Genomic DNA, 19426 nt, shown 5'->3' with positions numbered 1-19426 from the left:
ACAGATGGTCAAAATAAATTAAGAGCTTCAAGAAGAGAAGCTCTTCAAAAATACTGAATGAGCATGTCCGTCATACTTTGAAATAGACCAGTGCTTTGGCTGTGTATCTAGCAAAGCAAAGTGCTGACAGACAAGGATGTGAGCTTAGAGTAAGGCCACCATGGCCCTTTGTGGTGTGTTTTGACTTAGCAAAGTGCATCTATTTCAGCTGTAGATTTTCAATGTTTTAAATGTGAAATGGGGACTTCCTTGATGGTCCATTGGCCAGTTCTCCAGATTCCCGATGCAGGGGGCCCAGGTTTGATCCTTAGTCAGGAAATTATATCCCACATGCTACAACCAAGACCTGGAAAAATAAATACTTTTTAAAAAAAATAGTTATAAATGTTAAGCCAGTTTTAAAAAGAAAGTATCATTGTTATTTGTACTGTTTTCTTTGAGGATGAAAAGTAAAATTCAAATACTTCCCCCCTTCTTCCAGCATGGATTCTGGTTCCTCAGAAAGTCCCGCAAGTCTGAAGAGGGTAGCTTCCCCAGCAGCCAAGCCAGCCGTGTCGGGAGAAGGTGAGAACCTGAGTGAAATTAAGATCTTTAGACGGTGGAGGCGATTATGTAATACAAACAGTGAACATTGAAAACGAGGTTGGATTTCATGTTTAAAGAGTCTGCCTTAATTTATGTTCATTATATTAAACCTGGAGGTAAAATGAGGTTTAGCTCCTTACAAAGTCACAGTACTTTATGGGGACTTTTCAAAATATGATCAGATATATTGCTCATAAGAACAGAATCTTCTAATGATGTTCAATTAAAAAGCCTTTTGATTCTTGAAAGAGGCCCATCAGAGTCACTAAGCATCAAGGTCTCTGAGCATCTCTGTAGCTTGTTTGTGACGCTTGCTATTTTTCTGACTTACAGATAAGTATTTTGGTTTAAGGACATAACTGGGCCATTCAGTAAAGCCGTCACAGTAGCATCAGTGCCATTTGTACCCAAATGAAACAGAAGCGTCATTTCTGTGTTCCATGGAAATAACCACAACAGATTATTTAGGACTAAAAATTTTCTTTTGAGTGTTTCTTACACAAGTAATTAATTGCTTTGTTTCCCTCATCTTTACTGCATGACACCATCTTTTGGATTATATTGGGTTGACCAAAAAGTTAGTTTGGGTTTTTATAAGAGCATATGGAAAAATCTGAATGAACTTTTTGGCCCATCCAATATATGCCAGTATATGGCATAAGTTTAACAATGAACAAAACCTACGTAATTCAGGCTCTAGTGGTAAAAATCTCAGGTCTTTCCTACATCTGGTCTAGCCGTTATCGGAGTACTAATTGAAGAGTGAGCATGACCCGAGTCAGACAGGTTTTCCGTGTTGGAAGTAGGAACAGTGTTTGTTAAGAACAGATGTCTAACCTGTTTTGTAGCAGTGTTTCATTGTTTCCTTGAATACTTGTGGAATCTTTAGTTTGTTTGCCATTATGAGACTTCTATTCTTTAGAAACTTTGCTTTATGAAAAATAGAATTATTAAAGCAAGGGCTAAAGTTTAATGATGTTTCAAATAGTGACAAAGTTACTTTTTCAAGAGGAATTTCAGAAGTAAAAAATTTTTTTTAGTTTATAAGTATAGCTATAAAAAACTTCATCATTACTAAATAAATCCGCTATTTTTAATTGTATCCAGTTTTTGCCAAGCCCACCAAAACAATCATTAGGATAGTTCTCTTCATACATTTTTGTCATCCTAATGACTTTTTATAGCCACTGTTAGGAGAACAAGGCCAAAGCTCTTTTAAACACAGCACGTGTAGTCAGCATTGTGTCAGGCAAATCATGGTGCCTCCCTCCCCCTGCCTGATCCAGCGGGTCACACCCGCTGAGTCTCACTGGGGTGCCAGAGTTTGCATCCTGGCTCTCTCACCTAGTGACCAAATGATTTTAGTCATGCCTCAACTCTCTCATCTGTAAAAGGAAGGTAATAGTCACCACTTGAGGTAGCAAATTATTATGGGAATCATGAAACAAGAGGGCAAGCTTTTAGAATAAAGGTCAGTAAGTGTCTGCTACTTGTATTTCCTTTTTGCTTCAGTTCCTAGATTATTGATGGAGCCACTTAGAGCAGTGAGCTTTCTCATCTGACAATAGTGTTGATGAATATCGCTTTGTTTTGAAACATGTAGAGGCCTCCACGCTTGAGGCCTCAATAAGTAGGTCACAGATGAACCACCCACATCCTTAACTTGGGCAACAGCAGAGGGTTATATGTCTAATCTTGTTTATTACATCCATTTTACAATGATTTCAGTATTAGAAATATTAGGAAAGATCGCTGGCTTTCTGGAAGGGTGTGGGAGGACAGTGGCATCTGATATTCTAGGAAAAGGCACTTACATATATTAGGGACCTGTTTATAAATCCTGTATTAAATGTAATCAGATTGAAAGTAACCAGTGATTCAGGCAACTAGTCGTGTCCGACTCTTTGCAACCCCTTGGACTATATATAGTCCGTGGAATTCTTCAGGCCAGCATACTGGAGTGGGTAGCCTTTCCCTTCTCCAGAGCATCTTCCCAACCCAGGGATCGAACCCAGGTCTCCTGCATTGCAGGCAGGTTCTTTACCAGCTGAGACACCAGAAACCAAATTAAATAGATGGTCAGTTTGGGTAGCTTGTAAAATACAGGCTTGGGAATGGCCAGTGCCCTGTGTTACACGTCTGATGAGGAGGCTCTGAGTGGTGAGGAGCCCCCCATCCATCCTCCCGTCTCCCCATTTTCATTGAATCCTGAAGGTCCTCACAGATCCCCGTGTACACGCAGGGCTTGTAAAGCCACAGTCTTTCCAGTCTCCTTGGTATCTTCTACTGCAGTGTGAAGTTCAGCCAGAGTTCATGCTTCTGATGTTTCTTAAGCATTTCAAAAGTGACTTCAAAATTTGGATCCGTTTTTAAGAAAGTGACCTTTAAGTGCAGGAATCACTGGGAAAAGGACTGATGGCCAAGGATCCAAACTTAAATGGCCAAACATGAGTTAAGGAATAAGTAACAGAACAGAATAAAAAGGGAAGGGTCAAAATACTGAGAAATCAGAAAAAGGAATATATTAATGAAAAAGCAGTGTCCTTATTCAAACTGCCAAACTTTGATTTCCTTGTGCAGGAAATCCTTTTGCCAGTTTTAACGGTGGAGGTGTGTGTCAGCAGTGCTGGAGGGCTAAAGACAGAGAGGCTTCTGTTCTCCCTAGCGCATTTGGATGACCTTGTATGTCGGGGGTCTGCTGGCCTCAGCTGAGGCTGAAATGGCCCCTTGGAGAGCTGCCCACATTACCATAAGCATCAGGGTAGTTTGTGTTTGCTAGTGTTTATTTTAGTTTCCATTAGTGCCTCCTGCAAAGGTACTTATAATTAGCCAGTGGAGTCCTCCAGACTAAATCTCTGCCTATTAATTGACATTAAGCTCCGCAAGAAATTTAGAAACACACCATCTATCATAAAACAAACATTTTGGGTAAACTTTGTTGTTTTTTTAATTGCTTTTTAAAAAATATACAAAAGCCTGGGATAAAATGGAGAAAAAGTGGAAACAGGAAATGTATGTTCATCTTTCTAGAAATCTTTTATTCTGTACCTAGTATAGTGTCTAGAATTTTGTGTCAAGTGATCTTTCTGAGATTATGACTTGGTTTCTAAGCCTTAGTAAAATCAGGGGTTTATAGAAGAAAAATTTCCTCTGGAATGCACAGCCTTCACCTTCAAGACAGGAAAGAACTTTAATTCTGGTCCTTTAAGGCTGACTTACATGAATAATAACATGTAAGAAACTTTGATTTGCCTTTTCATCTTGTTCAGAAAGGTGTGATTATTTTCTGGGATTGGGTAGATACTACTTTTATCAGCAGCCCATTCTACCTGTTCCTATGACAGGTAGATGTCCATTTTTGGCTAAATAATATATATTTAAAATTGTATGTTCTAACAGCTTCTGCCATCTGTGTAATATGGCACAGAAGGACTTAGGTTTTCACCAAGCACTTTGAAAAATGTCTTATTTAATTTATATAAAGGATATACCGCATCTAAAAGTTTTCTAAAATGGTGACTTGGTGAATTACAGATATTTGATGAGCTTCAAATAGTGAATTACAAAAAGTGAATTACAGATCTTTGATGAGCTTGCCGAGAGCCAGCATGTCGGTGCCTGTAACACTGTGCTCATCACACCTAGGCATTCAGTAAATGTTAATTCAAAGCAAACATTTAAAAACAGGTGTATGTATGTGTAACCAAATCCCTTGTTGTACAGCAGGAGTTAACAACATTGTAAATCAATTGCACTTTATTTTTTTTTAAAATCCTGAAGGAGAAAAAAGTAAATATAAAAATGCCACGTAAAAAAAAAAACATGGTATTAAGTCGGAGATCACTCTCTGTACTGTTATTGGGTGGACATGCAGGGTTTTTTTTTTTGTTGTTGTTGTTGTTTCTGGGGCTGGGTCTTCACAGGAATCGTCTCCCTGGCTGCAATTACTGAATTTTATGTGCAAGTTGGTGAATTTGGAGCCCAGGGGGTTCTGCAACTCTGTATTTTATCTATGACTAGGCTTTTTCTTGACTGGACCTTATCCTAATGTCCTTATTCATAAACTTGCTTTTGCAAAGTTGTCTGGGATTTCTGTAAACAATCAAGCTCTCTTCGTATCTCAATATTTCTCCCCACCAGAATTTATTGCCATGTACACTTACGAGAGTTCTGAGCAAGGCGATTTAACCTTTCAGCAAGGGGATGTGATTTTGGTTACCAAGAAAGATGGTGACTGGTGGACAGGAGCGGTGGGCGACAAGTCCGGCGTCTTCCCTTCTAACTATGTGAGGCTTAAAGATGCAGAGGTAAACCACGTTAACTCTTCCCTCTCCCCTTCTGCGCACTGACTCTCTCTTCAGGGAGTCATGAGGTTTGCCGGTGGAACATCGTTGTTGGGTTTTGCTGAGGTCTGGAATGTGACTGCAAACAGTGTGAGGTGTCATTGTTTCAACTTGCCTAGTGGTGCTGCAGAGTCAGCCTGGGCTTCCCAGAAGCAAAAGAACCCCCACCCCCCCCCCCCACCCCGGGGCTCGGTGGAGGCTGCCCTGAATGAGGCTGGTCTGTGTCAGCTGGGATAATGTTCAGGATTCCTCTATGTTCCTGGATGTAACTGACTTAGGATTTAGAGTAAATGTTCTTGATTAAGTCTCCATGGTCACTGATCTGGGATACCCCAAGAAAGATACACAGCAGTATTTCCCACATGTAAACAAATGTGTTTTGGTGATACTAGCCCCAGAATATTGGGTAGTAGAGAGTTTTTAGAATTTGTTTATCTTTCATGAAACACAACATGATTATACTTGAATACACAGCCAAAATATAAAACACCATAGTGAACTGAAAGCAATAAAATATGGTATCTCATTTGCATTGCATAACAGGTGGTTAACATCCTTAGTGATAAATGAGTTCTTAGAAATCTGTAACAAACACATTGATATGTGCAGGGGAAGGGAGGACAGAAGAAAATGAAAAAACACAAGTGATTATGAGGATTGAGCATATGTGAAGATGACTGAGCTGAACAGTACCAGAAGAAAAGCAGCTACTTTGTAATATCATATTACCAAAGGTTAAAAATATATTAATAGCATTTGTAAAGTTTTAGGAAATAGACCCACATAAATGCAAGACTGATGAAGTCCCATCTATATGAAAAGTGAAAGTTGCTCAGTCGTATCCAGCTCTTTGCGACTTCCTGGACTATACAGTCCATGGAATTCTCCAGGCCAGAATATTGAAGTGGGTAGCCTTTCCATTCTCCAGGGGATCTTCCAGGAATAGAACTGGGATCTTCTGCATTGCAGGCAGATTCTTTACCAACTGAGCTATCAGGGAAACCACCCGTCTATGTAGTAGGGGGAAATATATTACAGGTTGTACTCAGAACTAAATTTTGGATATCCTTATTCCCAGCAGCTCCAGTTCCTTGGAATTATTTCAAAAAGTTAGTTGGATAAATTTACAATTTGTATATAAATGATGTTTACTGCTAGAACTTATATTTTTACATATACAATAGCAAGACACAAGATTTCACTAAGGCCTTTGGCCAGGCCTTAGTATCTCCTGATCAGAGATTGAGCAGAGACTCAGTTTATTGTCAATGCTTACAAATTGGAAGTGGCTCCCAACTGTTGTTAATGGGGCCCTAAAAATTTAGTTGCATAAAATGTCCTGAGATGATACAGAATTAATGAAATAGTGACATGGGCCTACTGGCATATGGGAGCCCATCTCCAAGTGGCAAATTTCAAGTTGGTGGGAATTTCAGGTTATAAATGTAGTCATTTAACAGACCCACAGCTACTTGGGAGCAAGGCTGGGCCTGGTGATAAACTGTGGTGATTCCACCTTCAGTCTGCCTTCTCTGCTTCCCTGCAATTCTCTGGAGTAGTTGTATTTGCTTGAGATTTTTATTAGTTTTTGTTTTGGCTTTTTTTTTTTTTTTTTTTAGGGAGTATTATTGTTTTTTGGTGGTGGTGGTGGGGGGGGGGGTTTGTTTTCCCTTGCTTTGGTCTTGAGAGCAGCTTGCTGAAATTCCCCTGGAGGGCTTTGCCTGAGTCTGCTTCCCCTTGGAGAATTTGGCAGAAGCTGGAATGAAAATACTTCTTTTCTGTAAGACAGTCATTGTATTGTCCTCTGAAGACCTGGAGAGGGAAAATTCAACTCTTCTCCAGACGAGTTAGTTAGATCCAGTAAGAACAGTGGAGATGATATTTTAAGAGAGCAGAGGGAAAACATTACAAACTAAACTCAATTTCTGCTCCCATGCACAGAAACTCTTAAAGTGGCTTTACATTTGAGCTCAATTAAACACCAAAGCCATTACTTGTATTATCCTTTAATAAACTTGAGTTTTCTACCCAAACCATCCCAAGTCAGTAAGTTTAGAAAAAATGCACTGTGACATTTTCTAAAGGTAAGTTGAGTTGTAAAGTGCTTTCTTAGTTGCTGTCTTAAATTATCAGCCACTAAAGAAAGAACTAGCAGTGCTAACAATTTTGGGGCAGACATTGAGCTACATTATCTCATAGTAATGAAAAAATAAAAAAAAAAACTTTCATCCTACTTGGACAAAGAATTCAGTGCACAAGTCAATATCCTGCCAAACTTAAAAACCAGACCGAGCCTCAGATACCAGAATTGACCCGTGGATGCAGAGAGGAGTTTGTCCTAAGCCTACTTCCCTTCTCTGCATGAACAGGGCTGGCGCACGTCACCTGGATCAGCTTTTCTACTGCATTCTTGAGAAGTGCCAGAGCCAAACGTGGCCATCTGAATCTGTCTCAGCTTAAGTGCTGGCCACGGTGTTTAAAAGGGAGCACGTTAATGTGGCTGGAACTCCATCAATGGGTTGCCAATCACTTTGTTCTTTTTATGGAATAGAGAGAGTATATTATAAGCCTGCAATGGGAAATTAACTGGCCGTTTGGAATTTTGTAGCGTTAGTATGCCTTCATGTTGATACGTAGCCTATGAAAATTCCGAGGGAGATGGGTATTATACATATATCTTTGTTAATACAGAAAGCATAATCAGAGTAAACATTTTAATTTGAACTTTCCCTGCTAGATGGTTATTGAATTTCGGTATAAATAAAGGGACAATGAGACGTTGTGTTCCTGGTAGATAAATTACATATTTTTATTTTACAGTTACTCTCATTTAGTTAATTAAGCCTTTCGTTTTGTTCTATTTTAATTGGAATACTTAATTTACTGGAAGATAGTGACACACGAGTGAAAATTAATTCGGAATAAAGCACTTTGTAACGACAGATTACGGCCTGGCCCCTGTCCCAGCCAAGTCTCTGCCGGCTTGGCTTGCTCAGCTAGTTTAAAATTCCATGAGTATTCATGAAGGAATTCAACCCTAGAGCACTTTTGGAACACTTAGTAGTTGGGGAAAAAGTGGTCTGCTTCTACGCGCTGTGTGTCCAGCATTAAAAGAAAAATTTTAGCGTTTAAAGAGTGTAAAGTTTGGGTAGAAAGGACTCACAGGAGAGAGTGGCCACCTCTCTGGATAATAGAATGGGGGCAGGGGCGTTTGAATCGCCACCGTCCTGTTTTCCTTCTTTAAAAAAAAAAAGAAAGCCCTAAAGCAGATGTACTAAAAAATTAATATATTCACTTACTCAATCGGGGTGTTGAGCTCATGGATGTCTACTGTAACCTCTGTACTTTTTTGTCTGTGAAATGTTTAATGATTAACCATTTGGACCTCACGCATGAGCTTGAGTTTAGGATGTAGACCGACAGTCTTCCTGGTGGGGCAGCCGCTGTTTGGTTTGACCCAGGGACAGACCACGCTTGTGTTACACACAGTCAGTGCCCGAGCCCTGGGGGATCTGTACAGTGCCTCTAACTCTGCGTATTTCCCTCTCAAGAAGAGAGGAAAGGCTGTGTGCTTTACAGTCCTTATTTTGCCCCGTGTTTTCCTTGGTACACATTGTAATGTCAGGAGATAAAATGCTGCTGTGTTTCTCCAGAATGAAAAAAAGGAATTTAGGGGCTCAAGCGGGTTCGTGACATCATTCATCGTTTTTTAAGTTGCTTGACCAAAACTCTTCAGTATGCAAATGAGACCTTCTGCTCTGTTTCAAGGGCTCTGGAACTGCTGGGAAAACAGGGAGTTTAGGAAAAAAACCTGGTAAGTGACAAACCCTGATGATTATTTTTTCAATGTTTTTAATGTAATTGATAGTTGCTCCCAATCTTTTATTAGGGCCAGAAACCTTTTTGGAAAAAAAAAGAAAGAAAAGTAAAGACTAAAGAATCTGTCCCAAGAGTGGTTGGAATAGATCCTTTCCTTGGACTCCATTAATAGTGTGTATCCATGGTTATGAAATAATGGCTGTTGCTTCACACATGGGGTGTTAGGGACATTACCAGACAGAATGTTCTCTTGGGATGTGAAGAAATAATTCAGGCAAGATGGTGGGACGTTGTCACACTTGGAACTGTAGGATTTGGGGTCAGCTGCTGTTTAATCCTCCTCTCATTAGGTTCAGTACTTTTTCCTTTCCTGAAAGCACATTCAGTCCCAGGATGTAAATAGTGGAGGAGATTAGAGGAGCCTCACGTATTATCAGACAGTGGGGCTGATGAATTTAGAAGCCTTTGAGTAGTTTTCCTCAGGTACATAGTGAAGGCACAAAATTATAGTCATCCCCCTGAACTCAGAAGTGTTTCAGTTTATTTATTTAAACAAAAATCACATGTTCTATTAATAGAAACATGAACGAGAGAAGAAAGAAGCAGCTGGGAAATCATACGGTTGGTATGGCCTGTCTTCCTCATCTAGGACATTTGAGCCCTTTTGCTATTACAGCCTTAAGAAATTACAGGTTGAGAGTCACCACAGAGCTGAGAGAGGGACTTGTGTATCTGTGCCTGGCGCTCAGCCTCCAGACAGGCTCACCTGACAAGGAAAAGTGGGTTTTCTGGTAGTTGTAGGATTTCAGCCCGACTCAGATATCAGACCACCCCAGTCAAATCTGTTTTAACCCTGAGTATGCTATGGGGTCGGCCAAAAAGTTTGTTTGGGTTTTTCCACCACATCTTACAGGCTAACCCGGATGAACTTTTTGGCCAACCCTATACATTTTAAATGGTCACTCCAAAGAGTCCAGAGGGGCTTAACATCACACGGAAACCAGCGAGCTGCTCAAAAAAAAGGAAAAGAGTATTGAGACAGGTCACCAGCTATGCAGGCCAGGTCCTTTGAGGAATGGGAACACCGGGGCCAAATAGGATAATAATTTGGATGTTTTCCGAATTGAAAACTCTTTGGAGTCTAGAGCTAATCCTTGGTGTGCTGGGGGAGAGTTCTCGTCCCCAGCACTCATCTTGGGCTCTCAGGGGAGCCCAGACGTGTGTGAGCCGGGCTCTCTCCAGCTTCCCTGAGCCCTGGGACACATCTGACAGGGCCAGCCTGCACCGGGACGTCCCAGTGCTCCTAGCATGGTGGCGGCTGATCTCAGGACAGGGTCGGGGTGGGGCGGAGGGGCCGGGCATGTTCCTTATCGCAGGAAGTGCTGTCAGAGATGGGCCTTCTGCTTCTCTCCTTCTCTCTGTCTTTACTTCATTCCTTGTGTCTTCATTCTTTCTTCCGAGAATAGTTACAACGGGGAGAGAGTATAGAGGAATAGAACAGTGTGTTCCGTCTTGCTTCTAGAAGTTCACAAGGCAGTCGCTGCGGATGCGCCAGCATTCAGGCAGAGAAGGGTTCTGTCCTTTCGTAGTTGACCGCCTGTGCCAGGAGAAGTGTACTTTTTCAGGGCCTGGTCTGTGGTGCTGCTGGACTTTTTCCCATGAGACTGTTCAGTCAGGAAAAGTACAGAACTGTTGTTTTTTTTTTTTTTTTTTTCTGTGCTCAACTGCTGTTTTGCTTAAAATCCCCCTCTTGACTCTAGGATCCTCCTTAACTTGCAGTGAAAGGAAGTAAACTTCCATTGACGTGATCCCTAGCTGATATTCAGGGATCACCCTTAGAATGTCAGCCACAGAGGAAATGGTCTTGTGGATGGTAGAGAGAGGCCGAGGAAAGTCATAGTACAGAAGTCACAGTATAGTGCCTGCTCCTGGCGGCTTCTCAAGAACACAGAACTTGTCTTTCTACTGTACCTGGCAGGTGGAATGGCTTCACTTGAGTTCTTTGATTCACTGAACCATCCTTCTGTGGACCATGTGATAACAAGCCCTGTGTGGGGGCCAAAGGCGGGTGGGGATGAATGAGGCCCAACTGTTGGCATCCTGGGGGGTTGGGGGGTGGGGAGTTTGTGGGGGCAAGCTGGGGGGTTCCAAGAGATGAGGGGACCCTCGGGCACACCAGGCAGAACCAGAAGGCGAGTCCAGCCCCAGAGCACTGCGTTTGCCTTGCGGGGAACGGGGGCCCACGGAGCCCTCTTCGTGGAGTAGAAAACTGGCCCTGTGTACTGGCTTTGAGGATGTTTGCCTGTGACCCTGGGAGGTGGCTGTGTCTCGGCTGTCCTTCTCCTAACTCTTAATGGTGCACTATACCATGCTTGGTCTTGTTTTCCAGAAATTGCGCAGGTCATTGCCTCCTACACAGCTACGGGTCCTGAGCAGCTTACCCTGGCCCCCGGTCAGCTGATCCTGATCCGGAAAAAGAATCCCGGTGGATGGTGGGAAGGAGAGCTACAGGTTACTGTCTTTTCCATTTATTTAAAATCCCCTGCCCAGATTTCGGTATGCAAGATTTCAAAGGGCTGCCATTTCATGGCAGAGTGCAGACACGCCCTCACTGTCTGAATCCTACATTTGTGTAACGAGAGACGCCACAGTATCTAAACCCAGTTTGTTCCTAAGCCTTGGGCAGCCAGGAACAGAAATGTGAGAGCTGAGGATTCTTCTGAAGACGTATGTGTCTCTGTTGGATTCTTGAGTTGAGCCATGAGTGGTGTGAAGGAGAGCGCTCGTGGTGGAGTCTTCCGTTCTTGGTGTCACAGCAGGACAGGAGCGGAGCTCCCCTCCGCGGTGCTGTGGGGTGTGACGCCTTTGCAGCCAGAGCCACATCTGTGTGGCTCGGCTCTCTGAGTTCCTGTGTGTGCCCACCTGTCCTCAGTTCATCAGTCCGTCAAGGTAAACCTTGACCAGGAAGGCAGAGATCTGCACTGTGGTGAAATAAAGAAATAACAGCGCTTTCTGTGCATGTGGGCCAGATTAAAGTTAGAAACTGAAGCACCGGAGAGTGGAGAGTGAGCTGTGGACGAAAGAAAGGCATCGTGGCTGCAATAGAAGGCTCAGCCTGGGGCAGCCAAAGGCAGAACTTGCCCTGGGAGCTCGCTGGTGGGCAGCCACTGAAAACCATGTCCAGCAGGACGGACAAGACGCAGTTTGTTGGTTCAGGATCCCACTGGGGTCCTGGAGTCCAATCCCCTCATCCTTTAAAACATTTTTTTTTAATTGACTGATTTTTTTCACTGTGCCACAGGACTTGTGGGATATGAGTTCCCCAACCAGAGACTGAACCAGGGCCGTGGCCGTGAAAGCACTGGGTCCTAACCACTGGACTGCCAGGGCTTCCCTCCCGCTCCTTTTTCTCTTCCTTGGTTGGGTTGGGGAGGCCTTCCTCAGACTTGTGGTCTTGTTTCCTATAGAGAGTTGTCGCCTAGTGGCCTTCCCGCCCATAGGTGACTCCCCTGTTCTGAAGACTTAAGGGGGTCCCCATGGCCCTCCTCCTCAGCCTGCTCACAAGTGCACCCTGTTGCCCTTCCAGGCGTCTTGCCAGTCTGACTCACAGTGACGTCTCTGCTCCAGCCTCAGGCAGTGATCTACTCTCTTGAAAACAAGCAGCAGCCCCCAGACCCCGATTTCTTCCTGCCTTTGCCCATAGCATCTCCCCACATGGTCCTACCCGCCTCCTTCCCCCTCGCCTCCCTCCTCAAGAGCGGGTCAGATCCCACTTCTTCCAGAAGCTTTCTATGAGCGTCCCACCCAAGGCGACATCTTCCATGAACCATGGTGGCCCAATGCCTGAGCCTCTCTTGGCATTTAGTATTGATGCCAAGACTGTTACTTAGCTTCCCATGCATGTTTCTTACTTCTTCGTGTAGGTTATCGACTCTTTGAGGGCAGAAACCATATCTTTTCATCCTCTCACTCCTAGTACCTTACACGAAAGAGTCTTGAGTGGGTTCCTGCAGCCCTCAGTTATCTGTCTAGGAGGGCTTCTGGTGCGCTCACCAGACTTTGTCTACTGCGACTACACGGATAAAGAAGTTGGGAATGTGGTCCCAACTGGTGGTCCATGGTTAAGACTCCACACCTCCCCTGTAGGTGACATGGGTTCAATTCCTGGTCAGGGAATTAAGATCCTGCATGCTATGAGGCACGGCCAAAAAACAACAGAAATTATTTTTTAAAGAAAAAAGGAAGTTGCCAGTGAGTTCTATGTTCTGGGAAACTGCACAGATGCGGGAAATGGTGGCATCGCTGTGAGCCCCACGGCAGTGTATAACAGATAGATTAACATGGGGGAACTTTTAAAGAAGTGGCTTCAACCATGGGTGGGTTCAGTGTGAAGATAAAAGCTTTAGTCCTTGAGCTAAGAGCATGAAATCTTATCAGACCACAAAGAAAGTGAAATCTGATCTACGTTCGAAAAGTAACCCAGAAGTGTCCTTCATGACAAATTGAGTGAAATAAGAGGGTAGGGGTGAGGTGTGGAAAGCTTCCTTTTCTCTGAGTTTTATTTTCTTATTTGGGGAATAGGTTAGAGGGTGGGCATGCATGTGTGCCCTGTAGATTGTTTTGATTTCTCTGCTCCTGGTGCTGTGCAGAAGGGTAGTTATGACACTTGTCATCCCTAATTAGAGTCTTTGTCTCTCAGAATTATGTCAGGATTACAAGTCTTGGTTCACCAACTTTATTATAAGTTCCTTCAAGTCATATACTATCCATTTCCAACAACTCTCAGCATGTAAGCACTCAGCGAATGGATTTTGTGTTGAATTAGATTAAAGTGAAGGAGAAGGGACTGACAGTGGGAAGCATGACTCATCTATCACACAGGCTTGATGGCTTTTGAAGGCAAGGTCACGCTTAGCCCCCTTGTGTCCTGCATATATTGGCATATATTGCATGTCTGTCATCTCGTATGTGTACAATTAATATCCATAAGAAGATCATAGATGCGAGTGTGAATCTTGGCGTGCCATTAACTAGCCTGTAACACTGAGATTATCACTTAACTTTTCTGAGCGTTACCCTTTTTATCTGAGAACTGGGAATAGTGAAAGTGGGCGCTGGATATAGTAGGAGTAGTATTCTTCTGGAATTGTTGTGTAGGCACACACATAACAGATGTTGAACACAGGCCTCGCTCATAAGAAGCTCCCAGTACATGTTGCTGCCATTATTATATTATTATTCCTAAAATCCATATATAATGTTGGCATAAACCATAATCTCTACCCGAACTGAAATTGACATCTGAGAGCTATTCAGTGAGCAGGGCTTTCTAGCCTGTAAGCACTACATTGTCCTCTGAGTATGATCCATGCAGTCAAGCCCGTGTGAAAACAATCTGGGCTTTGCTGACCAGTGGCTGCCACAATTTGAATTTCAGCTACGGTATTTTCATTTAGTAATGTAGTAATCCATAGATTCTACTATTGATGTTATTTCTTTTTCAGTTATGTGTAAGCTTGGCATAAGCGCACCATGTTTGGAAGCAAACTATACCATGAAAGAAGATGAACCTTTGAAACATTTTAATGTAATTTTTTAAATTATTAGGCACGTGGGAAAAAGCGCCAGATAGGCTGGTTCCCTGCTAATTACGTCAAACTTTTAAGCCCTGGGACGAGCAAGATTACTCCAACAGACCCACCGAAGCCAGCAGCATTCCCAGCAGGTGAGCGGCTTACACTCTGCGCGGAAAGTGGTCTGTGCTTCCTGGTAGCCTACCACTCGATTCTCTTGTGGAGGGGCGGAGGTTGTCTTTCACATCGGCTGTAAGCGCCTCTTGTACTTGGGTGGGGGCTGATACCCCACGAATGTGATATGGAATATGTTTTTCAAAAGGACCAAATGTCTAAGCGGCTTTGCTGTGCTGGGTACAACAGAGTCCTTGTTGGAACTGGCTTCCTAAAGGGGCCCTGAATGCTGTGCTGTTGAAGCCAGACTTTTCTCTTGATTTCCTTCCAACTATTTAAATTGGGATTTGGGCTGGGGTGGCGGTTGGGGGGTGGGGGGAGACAAAAAGGGCCTCCTAAAAATAAATGGCCGGGGTCTAAATAGGTCAGGAGATTGAGCCGAGAGGCCACGGGGGTCTGCTGGTTGTCATGTGCTGCTCAGAAAAGACCGAAATAGCTCCCCTGTGACATTTCCTGTGAACCGAGGGGCTTCGCTTAATAGGCAGGATGTTATACATGCTCTCCTAAGGGGACCAAGAGGGAACAGAGGGCCCTGCAGCTGAGATGGTTGGCTATTTTCTGATTGAAGAGACCAAATTAGATGCTTCGGTAATATGTGAGAGGGTGAGGTTAGGGAAGCCAACTTCTGCTTTGGGTCTTTAAGCCATTAATGGAATCTTGGGTGGTATTTGTGGAAAACACAGGTGTTTCCTTCCAGAACCTGTGGCTAAATGTCTGTGCTGTACATCCCCAGTGAAATCAGATCAAAACTTGGCAGCCTTTGCAAGAAATGAAAGGATTGGCCAACTTTGTGACTGATTCCTGACCCCAGCTGGGCCCCTGTGCTTGAGACGTGGCCTCCTGTGGGCAGAGGGGTGTGGTGCCCACTGTGTCTTCTCTCCCTTGGGGAGGGCCAGTGGTGTGCCCTTCATCAGGTTGGTTAAAACCCACAGAAATTGTTTGCCGAGGGGATGAGATTAGCTGGAACATTGTTAACGCCTGAGCTTGTATACAGGTTGGTCAGGAAAGATGAACAGGGGTAACACCTAACTAGGCAGACTTCTCTGAAGTGTAAAAATGCCTGGGAATAAAAACAGTGTAACCTCCTGTAGGTTTGAGGGAAAATGAGAAAAGGAAAATTGTCCTTGAATGTGGAAATTGCTTCTTGGAGACAAGATTTTGAGACACAAAAGTACAGCAGAATAAGGCACTGATTTTCCTTTTTACTAAGAGCTTCCCAGGTGGCGTTGGTGGTAAAGAATCTGCCTGCCAATGCAGGAGACACAAGAGATGGGAGACGCAGGTTCGATCCCTGGGTTGGGAAGATCCCCTGGAGAAGGAAATGGCAACCCACTCCATCCAGTGTTCTGGCCTGTAAAATCCCATAGACAGAGGAATCTGGCAGGCCACAGTCCACGAGGTCGCAAAGAGTCAGACACAAGAGTTGAACTTTTCAGAGGTCAGCTGATAATTAGCTTCCACCTTAAAAAAACAAACAAACAGACAACAAAAAACAACCCAACAAAAAATCAGAAAAGAAAGAAAAGAGCTGGGGTCGAGTCCCCATGATCTACAGCTGGGTGTGCAGATGGGCTAACGTTCCGAGTCAGCATCCTAAAGGAACATCACCGCCCTCAGACAGAGATGATTCCCTGGTAGCTCTCCCTCATCCCCACCGTTTTCTGCGGACAGCAAAACACCTACAGGAGGAAGGTGGGATGGAAACTAAAGGGCGGTCTGCCGTTTTTGCTGTTTTCTTGGTTTCCGGTCCTCCGGCTTCCTCCACTGCCCACACGTACACAGAGCCCCCCAGAGCCCTCCAGGTAGCTCTGCCCTCTTCGGGCAAGGAAACGGGTGGGACACAAGAGGCGCAGAGACCCCCAGGCAGCCCGCGTCCCCACCACTCACTGGGCCTGTCTCCCGCAGTGTGCCAGGTGATCGGGGTGTACGACTATACTGCGCAGAACGACGACGAGCTGGCCTTCAGCAAGGGCCAGGTCATCAACGTCCTCAACAAGGAGGACCCCGACTGGTGGAAGGGCGAAGTCCACGGGCAGGTGGGGCTCTTCCCGTCCAACTACGTGAAGCTGACCACGGACATGGACCCCAGCCAGCAATGTAAGTGCCCCGGCCGCCCGGTTGCCTCTCCTCTCTGGCGTCTCACGGTGAAACATGCAGCATTGCTCTGATTCTGCTGAGCTTTATTTGCAGAACTTAGCTAGACCATTGCTGCATTCGCAACAGTCTCTTTGAAGACCTTCCTCGTAATGCAAGACTTTTATCTCGTGGGGTTTTCGTTTTGTTGGTTTTTTTGTTCTGGTTTTGGTTTTTTGTTTTTGGTTTTTTAAATTCATTCCTTCTGTAGCATGTCCCCTCCCACCCCTCCCCCCCTTTTTCTTTTCTGTTTTTTTCCTTTTTAATCATTTTGGCACCATGCTGTTTTACATGCCTGACTCATTTTCCTAGCTTGAATTTTGCTCATTGTTTTGTTTTGCTTATGTGTTGTTTTCCTCCTTTTTCTAGGAATCATATGTTGTCCACCCCCCCCTCAGGCTTGAAAGTCCTCAAAGAGACCCACTATCCCATATCACTGCCCCGAGGGATGATGGGAGATGCAGCCTTGATCATGTGACTTCCAGCATGATCACCTACTGCCTTCTGAGCAGAAGAACTCACTGCAGAGCAGTTTACCTCATTTTGCCTTAGTTGCATGTGATGGCGATGTTGAGTTATTACTTGCAGAGATAGAAGCAAAAAATTACAAAAACACACAGGGTAGTGGGTCCTTTTGTGGCTTTTTTTTCCCAGTGACTCAAATTGACTCCCCACCTTTGCACAGGTGCTTTCAACAGTTTCAAATTATTTTTCAATAAATCTTTTAGCCTTTTAATAAAAAAAAAAAAAGAATGACTTCTTTGCTATTTTGGTTTTGCAAAAAGACCCACTATCAAGGAATGCTGCATGTGCTATTAAAAAAAATGTTCCAAATGTCCATAAATCTGAGACTTGATGTATTTTTTGTTTTTCATTTTGTCCAGTGTTAGCAACTAAACTGTGTAGTTTGGGTTGTTGCCCCTACTGTAGAAGTGCAGAGGAGTTCAGTGTATCTGTTTTAAAGACGTGTAGAATGAGGCCGATTAAACAGAAGGTGTTTTGTGCTTGTCTGTGTATCAGATGTACCTTGCTGAGCATGTAACAATACATCCTGTACGTACGAAACTGGTTCTTTCCATGGCAAAAGCTATTACCTTGTATGACGCTCTGATCATATTGCATTAATTTTATTTTGCACAGTGACCTTGTAGCCCCATGAGAAAGCATGTGTGTTTTTGTTCAGTCTCAGATTTATCTGGTTGAGTTGGTGTTTTCTGTTTGGGGTTTTTAATTTTGCATATTTTCATACCATAAATCCGTAGACTATACCTTTGAGGTTGTCACTGTCAACAGTATCTACAATCTCGCCTTAGTCTCTGTTACACCAAGTTTTATCCCAGTGACTTCATGGAATGACCTATTTCAAACAAGGAATTTTCTTGACAAGAAAGAATGTATAGGAGTCTCCCTGCAATTAATTTCCAATGTTTACATTTTTGACTAGACTGTGGCATTTCTACAGGTTAATATGAAATGGAGCTCATGGTCCGTTGATGTGTTGGACGTTGTAGCTGAAGCCATGTGTGTCTTTTAAACACTAGTTGGAAGCTCACAATAAAAACGCCATTGCTGACAGCACAGAAAACAGAGTGGGGGGCAGGGAGCCTCAAGCACAACCTAGCGGTTCCACTAATGACTTTTTAATAGTAGCGATCTTCTGTTTTTACGTCTGTCCCCTTGGGGACTCTGTGCTGGCCATTGTGTAGAGGTCCTTCTCCACTCACATAGTGCCAAGAACGAGGACACCGCCTCGTTCGCTGGCGAGTCAGTATTGTCATGGATATGAATGTAAAATATATAAATATATAAACCTGCGGCTTTAACAACTGTAATACAACCTTTTGAATTAGTTATGTGTATAGATAATTAAATTCTTCATATAAAAGTTAGACGGAAATGTCTCTGTGTTCTTGATGTCGGAAGGTGGCAGTGGTGATGGGGACCAGCCAGACTAGACCTGAGCAGGTGGCCTGCTGCCCACGTGTCCATTTATGACACAGATGCCATGGGGACCCTCACTCTTACCCTGCTACCTGCCTCCCTACCCCCCGATCAACATGCAGACAGATACCCTTCCTAATACCGCTTTTGAAGAATAGAACTCCCAGGACTTTCCTGGTGGTCCAGTGGCTAAGACATCACACTGCCACTGCAAGGGGCAGGGGTTCGATCCCTGGTCAAGGAACTAAGATCCTGCATGCTGTATTGTGTAACCAAAAATAGGGGAAAAAAAAAAAAGACTGCGATTCAACTTTGTGCTTAACTCTCTCATCGGGCTTTCAGCATGTACATTGACAGGTGAGCAATGTGACTCAGAGCCCCACACATTTGCCCGAAAGGTGTATCACAAAAGGGTCTGTTGAGCAGACAGATGTAAGTAAATACTGAACCTTTCACATCTTCCATGCTATTGTTTGCCATCTGTATCTGCCTTGCAAACTCCAGTTGAATTTGCAGAAACAGACCAGTGTACACCCTGATGAAGCTGTCGGCTGTGGCAGACCATGGGCGTGATTCTGTTGAGCAGCCTCGCTCATCGGCCTTCCCCTGCCATTCAGTGGGGAAGTGAGTTCCTTCATCAGCTCAGCAGGTGGTTGCGGGGAGAGACTCACCGGGGGTGGACGCTGCTCTGGGTTCTGGGGCAGAGCGTGCTGCTCCCTCAGTGAAGACTGGGCCCCTGTCCTCGTGGAGTTCACTTTCTAACGGGAGGAGCAAGGAGAAAAGCAAACTGCTGCATACATATATGTACATAAATATATGAGGGGGTGTGAGAGAGAGAGAGAGGGAGAGAAGCTGATG

The 19426-nt window shown here is 44.0% G+C and overlaps 1 protein-coding gene across 10 annotated transcripts in view; it reads left to right on the top strand.

The window, feature by feature from the left end:
* Positions 1-19426, top strand: part of ITSN1 (intersectin 1) — a 241170-nt gene that overhangs the window by 171572 nt on the left and 50172 nt on the right. For 8 of the 10 annotated variants that reach the window (XM_061133932.1, XM_061133929.1, XM_061133928.1 and 5 more), the window contains 6 exons: positions 482-564; positions 4726-4892; positions 8697-8742; positions 11137-11258; positions 14355-14472; positions 16400-16591. In XM_061133932.1, coding sequence (XP_060989915.1) covers positions 482-564; positions 4726-4892; positions 8697-8742; positions 11137-11258; positions 14355-14472; positions 16400-16591 — 728 coding nt within the window. Of the gene's footprint in view, positions 1-481; positions 565-4725; positions 4893-8696; positions 8743-11136; positions 11259-14354; positions 14473-16399; positions 16592-16996; positions 18517-19426 lie in introns of those variants that run through there. The other 2 variants (XM_061133936.1, XM_061133933.1) reach the window with 2 other exon arrangements.

This window comes from Dama dama, chromosome 31, assembly GCF_033118175.1.
Source record: "Dama dama isolate Ldn47 chromosome 31, ASM3311817v1, whole genome shotgun sequence".
Classification (NCBI taxonomy): domain Eukaryota; kingdom Metazoa; phylum Chordata; class Mammalia; order Artiodactyla; family Cervidae; genus Dama; species Dama dama.
This window is presented reverse-complemented; position numbering and strand designations above follow the sequence as displayed.